The 6,900-nt window shown below is 42.0% G+C and overlaps 1 protein-coding gene across 1 annotated transcript; it reads left to right on the top strand.

The window, feature by feature from the left end:
* Positions 1 to 1,019: 1,019 nt before the first annotated feature.
* Positions 1,020 to 6,666, top strand: LOC103357498 (protocadherin Fat 1-like). Its single transcript, XM_008282083.1, has 4 exons — positions 1,020 to 1,044; positions 1,621 to 1,758; positions 3,553 to 3,588; positions 5,026 to 6,666. The coding sequence occupies exons 1-4, from the start codon at positions 1,020 to 1,022 to the stop codon at positions 5,697 to 5,699; spliced, it is 873 nt and encodes a 290-aa protein (XP_008280305.1). The 3' UTR covers positions 5,700 to 6,666.
* The last annotated feature ends 234 nt before the right edge of the window (positions 6,667 to 6,900 follow it).

The raw sequence follows: 6,900 nt of genomic DNA, 5'->3' as shown, positions 1-6,900 counted from the left end.
GTTTCTAACAATCTGCAGTTATAAATATAGTACGTAGCTGTAGTTACATGTTTGTTTCTTACTGATCTGTGTGACTCCGACTGTGTTCAGCTATAATTTACAAGGTCATAAAACTTTTTTATAAACAAGGAATGCCTTCTCAGAAAGTTGTTTCCTTCTTTCTCGGCAAACAAATACATGGTGCTTGTTCGCGTCCAAACCAAAACCGCATTTCGTTGCTTTTGTTAAAGGTTCTGTGTGCAACCTTTCAGAGCCACAGGACGTTGTTAGAGCGACCGACGTCTCAGACCGAAACAGGTGCATCGGCCACGCTTCCCACCTCGCTACATGAGAGGCAACAAAAAAAAAAATCCAGCCACAACTAGTCGCCCACGCTAGTGTTGTGAAACACATTGAATGTCTGCAGCTCAGGTTACCTTCACTTCATCTGTTTCTCTGTGCTTGTGTCTGGACCCACGGACCAACAGAGTCTCCTTGTGGATGAACTGGAGCAGACCTGTGTGTGGAAACAGAGCTGCATGAAGTGAAAGAAGACGGACGCAAGCGGAAGAATAAACAGATGGAAAACATCCATTTATTATCTATACATCGCTTAATCCTCACTGGGGTCACCAGTCTGTCACAGGGCCACACTTAGAGACAGAAGCACACTCACATTCACACCTATAGACAATTTAGAATCACCAATTGACCTCAACATGTTTTTGAGCTGTGGGAGGAAGTCAGAGAACCAGAACCCAGCGGCACGGGGAGAACATGCAAACTCCACACAGGGTGTCCTCACTGGGACGTGAACTGGGGATCTTTTAGCTGTGAGGCGACGGTGCTAACCACCGAGCCACTGTGCAGCCCCAGATAAAAAACATCAAACAACCAAAAAAAGAAAAAAAAAATTAAATTCATTTGTATATTTGGGACACCAGCGGAGCTCTGAGCAGCACTTTTGCGTTCATGTTCAGTGTCAGTCATGGTGTGTTTCTAAACTCAAGCAGGGCAGACTTTCAAAGGGAGGACCTCACATGCACNGGGACTATGACTATGACAGTAAGTTTTTCATTGAACTTCGCTCATCTCATCCAAGGCAAGAGTTGCGTTCAGTTCCAAATGAGTACTATGATTACCGTCATTTCCAGACTATTTAGCGCACCTGAATATAAGCCACACCCACTAACTTTAAAAAGAAAAAAATACATCTATAGGCTGCACTTGTCTATAAGCTGCAGGTGTCCACGTTGTAACATGAGATATTTAAATATGTACCTTTAGCATACACAAATACGTACCGTAAATGTTTTTTCCCAAACAGCGCCTGTAACACGGCTGGTTCAAAAAATAAAAAATGCAGCAGCCTACCAGGAAAAGTCATTGATCGCTATTTTCATCTTCCTCCTGCGCACTAAAACCACTAAAGTCTTCAGTGTCGGAATTGAACAGCCTCAGAATCACTCAGACAAATTCGTAAAAACCCATAAATTAGCTGTATTATTGTTTAAGCCGCAGTGTTCAAAGCGTGTGAAAAAAGTAGCACCTTATAGTCCGGAAATTACGGTAATGATCACCTTCTCCATGTTACAGTATGGAGGTTATACGTTAAAATCCCCACTGTGCTCTGTGTTCCAGCTAAAGTGGTGGACCTGGACCCGTGCCTGACCAAGAAGCCTGTGGAGGACAGCGCCTGTCACCCCTACAACACCAGAGGCAGCATGTCTGAGGTCCACTCCCTCAGCTCCTTCCAGTCAGAGTCCTGCGATGATAACGGTATGCTGCCATGTCAAAGCGCTTCCTCTGTGGCGTTTCACATGAAACTAACATAGTTTGAAAAATGTTGTATTTTGTAACACATAAATCAATGAGATGTTTTATTTATTTTTTTTGTTCTGATCAGCCTGCAGGATTTTTGCAACAGTTGCCTTTGTCCTGTGTTGATTTCAATGCTAACGCTTCTTCTTTGCATGCTCAGAATGGATGGCCCGATAGTGGCTGTGGGGTCATGTGTTCTTTTCTCTTTCTTTTTGCTGCGGGGCTTCAGCTCCCATATGGATCAAATCAGTCCACAGATCCAGAACAAGGTTTTAAATAGGGGGTCCAGCCTGTAAGTCCTCAATCACTACCGGTACAGACGGAAGCAATCACAACAACTGTGTCATTCTCCTGAGATTATTGATCAAAAACGACAAATCTGACCTTGTTTTCTGTTGAGTTAAGCTTCAAAAAGGGGTTTGATGACTTACTCCAACAGCAGTTATTTTCTGTTTGACTCATGGGATCATTGACTTTGCATTTTTACTTCTTTTTTTTTTTAAATTTACAAGCATGCCTTTTCTTTTTCTTTTGTTTGTCTGTTCTTTTTTTTGTTTCTCAAAACATAGCTACAAGCGGATGTTTAAAGCAAATATCAAGGAACATATCACAAGGGTATACAAGCATATTTTATGTTCTCCCATTTTTCCATCACATCACTCTTAATTACCCGTCGTCATCACCGGGACGCCATGATGGGGACTGTGCTGCTCATAAGTCATCAAAACCTTCATCCTATACCTTCAAAAACAAATCCTAAATTTCAATTAGAACCGTTCCAAACAGGTATTTTTCTATTTCCTCATTCCCTCAGTTTGTTTTCCAAACACACACAGCCTTTTTTTTTTTCTCTCTCTCTGTGTTTAGGGTTGGAAATGTGTTTATATCTCTGGGGAATTTCACTGATTCTTCCATCTGTACTGTCAATGGCACCCGCTAGCATCTCAGTATGTTGTTGTTGTGTGTTATCTTGCACAAACAAAACCAGACCCCCCCTCCTCTCCTTCCATCCCTCCACACACACACACACACACACACACACCACTGTGTTGCCTTCCTCCATTGTCTTGTGCCCAGTCATGAAACCCCCTCAGACACACAACAGACAAAGTTCGTCCAGCAACAGGGACGACAACATTTGTGGGAAGTGTTGGCACCACTGCGCATTCCATATGTGTCTCTTCTTTGTTCTTCCTTTTCTTTCTTTACAAATGATAGACGCATTTGTACTAATGAAAGATCTCTTCCACCCACTCCCCCCCCTCCTCTCCCCTGCCTCTCACAAGCCTCCATAGTGACAATAATCCACCTTGTCAACTCTGCTGTTGACACGGTGGAAGGAGAAGGTACTCGTCTAGCTTTCATCTGCCGCTAGTTTTGTTCTCGGTGTTGGGATGTGAAGTGTAGGTTGTAGCGCTGCCATTATCTTACACTGACAAACCTCATCCGACCCTGACTTCTGCCTTTTTTTTTTTTTTTTAAGATTCAGCTGCTAATTAAAAAGATATGCAAATACAAAATTAAACCGGCAGCTTAAGCGTTGCCTCGGCATTGTTCGTCTCCAACTCGCACTTTTAAGAAGTCTGTCTAAGAAAATGGCAAAGCGGTTGTGCATTCATTTACCTGTCATTCCCGTCATCGTTACTTGTGTTCCTCATTTCGTTCATGTTCTCAGTCGATTGTTCTCTCCTGTTAGATTTTAACGTGACTTGTTCTTTCTCTTTTTCTCCCTCTTCTTTGCCTCATGTAAAGAGTCTTTTTTGGCTCATGATCTCAAGAACCCAAGAGGTGACTTGTTTTTTCATCTTTGTTTGCCTGGTTTTACCCTGATCCCATCCTCTAACTTCTACCCACTAACCCTAAATCCTAAAAGAGGAGCTTTAAAGCTGCTGTGACGCTGAGCGCTCTTTATGCAGCAATGGTCTTCTAAGGTGTTTGTGTCTGCCTCTGTAAGACTACTTATCGCCCCAGAAACACTCCTTTGCATGGCTTTGATGACATTAAGATGATCAAAGGTGTGGCTCAGTCACTAACTGGATATCCTCTTAGTCATGTTGTGTTTGTGTGTTTGTGCTACCAGTGTTAAGAGTGTGTCAAAATGTCGTTTTATTTTGAAATGTGATTACGGAGGTGGAGGGAAGGACAACTGTGCATTTGGGTGAGGTGTAGTTATCTTTTTAACCTTCTGAGCCCCAAAACCCACCGCTTTAAAAGACACATCAACTTTTTTTTTTTTTTTTAATAGTTGCCACTAATCAGAGCCAGAAACTATAAAAACAGAAAGAATTATCCGACAGTCATTGAACTGCTCACCTGTGATCAGAAAACTTCCCTTTTCTACATGTGTCATTTAAAATTTTGCTAAACTGCTAAACAGATTGGCTAAAAAACAAAAAAATATGTGATCCTCAGTGCACCCGGAAGCCAGTAGTAACTATTTTTTAAATCTTTATAAAAGAAATCATCAACGAAATTCAACTTATGATGCACGACAATAAACATTTACACAGAAGACACTTTTTTACTTTTCTCTGATTGTAGCCGTGGTTGTGCTGTTGCCATAGACTTTAATTGTAAAGAAGCCCAGAGTGAGTAAAAAAAATGCAACTGGAGCAAAATATGTTGCTTATATTTAATACATTTGTTCAGAAGTGATGTCACTTAGCAACATATTGGCACAATAGCTGCAGTAGGATGCAAAGCTGTATTTTATACCTCCATCACTGGTGTTATTAGTTTGAACTTAACAATACCAATAATTGTTTTTTTCCAACCGATGTCCAAACACACTCCTATAACACCGGCGATTATCTCTCTGCTCGCTGCAAGCGTTAGCGCTCATCTTTGATTAGACACATTTATGAATATATCAAGAAGAGCCATCAAAAATAGTTTGACGATTTAAAAAAAACAAGGAATTTTTTTGACATACTTTTAGCATTTAACAAAAGATAACTGAACAAATAACAAGGAGACTGAATTAGATCTGTTGTTTTTTTGTTTTTTATTTCACTGTCGTTGCATTTGTGAAGTGTGTTAAGATGTTGTTCAGACAGTTGTGTGACGTTAAGTTTTGTTGGTGTTACTTGGACCTGTGTTGCTGTTGCATGGTGTGGGGTTTTAACATTAACAAGATGGCATTTGGTGGATGTTAACAGCTCAATGTGTTGCATTGAGCTTTGTCACAGACCTAATATTTGTCTTTGGTCTTTGCTTTTCACACAGGATATCACTGGGACACATCTGATTGGATGCCAAGTGTTCAACTTCCTGGAATCCAGGAGTTTCCACAGTATGAGGTTGTGGAGTCACCCGCCCCTCTGTACAGTGACCCGAGTGCCATCGACACCGACTATTATCCAGGCGGCTTTGACATTGAGAGCGATTTCCCTCCGCCGCCAGAGGACTTCCCTGCCAACGACGACCTACCGCCGCCACCTTTGCCAGAGTACAGCGACCGCTGTGACACACTGCGGCCCCTCGGCAGAGACTTGGACCCGTCTGTGGGCGGTTCGGGCGGCTCAGGTGGGGTCCGCCAGCGCCCAGCCCTGCCCCAGCTCTACAGCCTTAACCAGTATCTGCCACAGCACTCCTACCCAAGCGATGGGGGTGACACCGAGGGCCAGGGCACCTCCTCCGCCACCATTACCCCGGCCTCCACCATGGGCACCGGCGGTTACAGAGGGGGCTACCCTCTAGGCTGTAGTCGGGACTTTGACTCCTCAGCTCTGGACAACATGTCCATGTCTCTGTACACGTCCACGGCCTCTTGCTCGGACATGTCGGCGTGCTGCGAGGAGTCCGAGGTGATGATAAGCGACTACGAGAGCGGAGACGAGGGCCACTTCGAGCGGCTGGCCATCCCGGCGCTGGACTCCCAACAGCACACTGAAGTCTGACACTGGATCCAAACAAAAGTGCCTGAACCCACAGCTACACCTTATGTTAGCCCTTGACACACCACTCACGGTAAACACGCACAGTATGTGGACACATAAACCAACACCACACACATACATGCACACTGACACAAACGATGAATCTGAGTAAAAACAGGGGTTGTTGAGACTGGTTGAGGGCCATTCGGCTGAGAAGATCTGAAGAAACTACAGGAGCGACTGTAGCCTCTTTGCATCTGCTCGGTCCAACTCCTGCCCCTTTGAGTTGGCGGTGCCATTGCTTTAAGTAACTGTCATCATACACAGGAGGTGGATCGTCTGAAGGATCAACATTTCAATGTACAACAGGAAAAGCATCATGAAAAAAAACAAAAAAGAATATTTCATGAAAATATCTTTGTTTCTATAAACAAACCAAGCAAAATGTTTTTATACAAGTCCTCATTTTCAATGTAAATTTAAATGTACAGTTTTGATTTCAAAGTTTACTAGGTTTTGTAGATATTCTATGCTTTTATTTTCAACAACAAAAAAAAAAGAGTTAAATGGTGTGACATTATCAGCCTTACTGTGCTTACATTCACTAAAAAAAAATAAACATTAAAAAAAGAGATAAGAGAAGAGCGTGGCTTTTCTGAACACAGTGTACTCGTAAAAGTTTATTGTCTCTTGCTCATTTCAAAAAGGGTCTTCAATGAACGACTGCATATTCTTGTGTTGTTTGTTTTTTTTTTTCTTTTTGTTTTTTTTAATTTGTTTGTTTGTACATTTTGACTTTGGAACCTCTTTATTTTTCCACCAAGAAAATGGGACCCAATATATTTATAGTGCAGAGTTATCCATGGACACGTGACTTTTTCAGGTGTCTATGTGCGTCTGAGCAATGCTATGGTCTTGTTAAGGTTTTTATTGAATACTGCCACAAGCTCACGCTTTCCTACTGGCAATAAATTATTCCTAAAAAATACTCTGAATGTCTGTGTGCATTTATTTCTTGTATTAATCCAACCAAGATGCAGTACTAAGTAGTAATTTGGTTACAACAGTGTCATTTGTGAGAATGACTTGAGTTTGGACTGATAAAAATATGAATATAAACTATTTAACAGGTCATTTTTTATCTTCAAATTTACACCCTTGAACTAATATTTCTGTTTCGTTCAAGTGGAGCTGAAATGATCCGTTTAATAGTAGATTAACA

This window comes from Stegastes partitus, unplaced genomic scaffold (genome assembly GCF_000690725.1).
Source record: "Stegastes partitus isolate 25-593 unplaced genomic scaffold, Stegastes_partitus-1.0.2 Scaffold256, whole genome shotgun sequence".
In the NCBI taxonomy this organism is placed as follows: domain Eukaryota; kingdom Metazoa; phylum Chordata; class Actinopteri; family Pomacentridae; genus Stegastes; species Stegastes partitus.
This window is presented reverse-complemented; position numbering and strand designations above follow the sequence as displayed.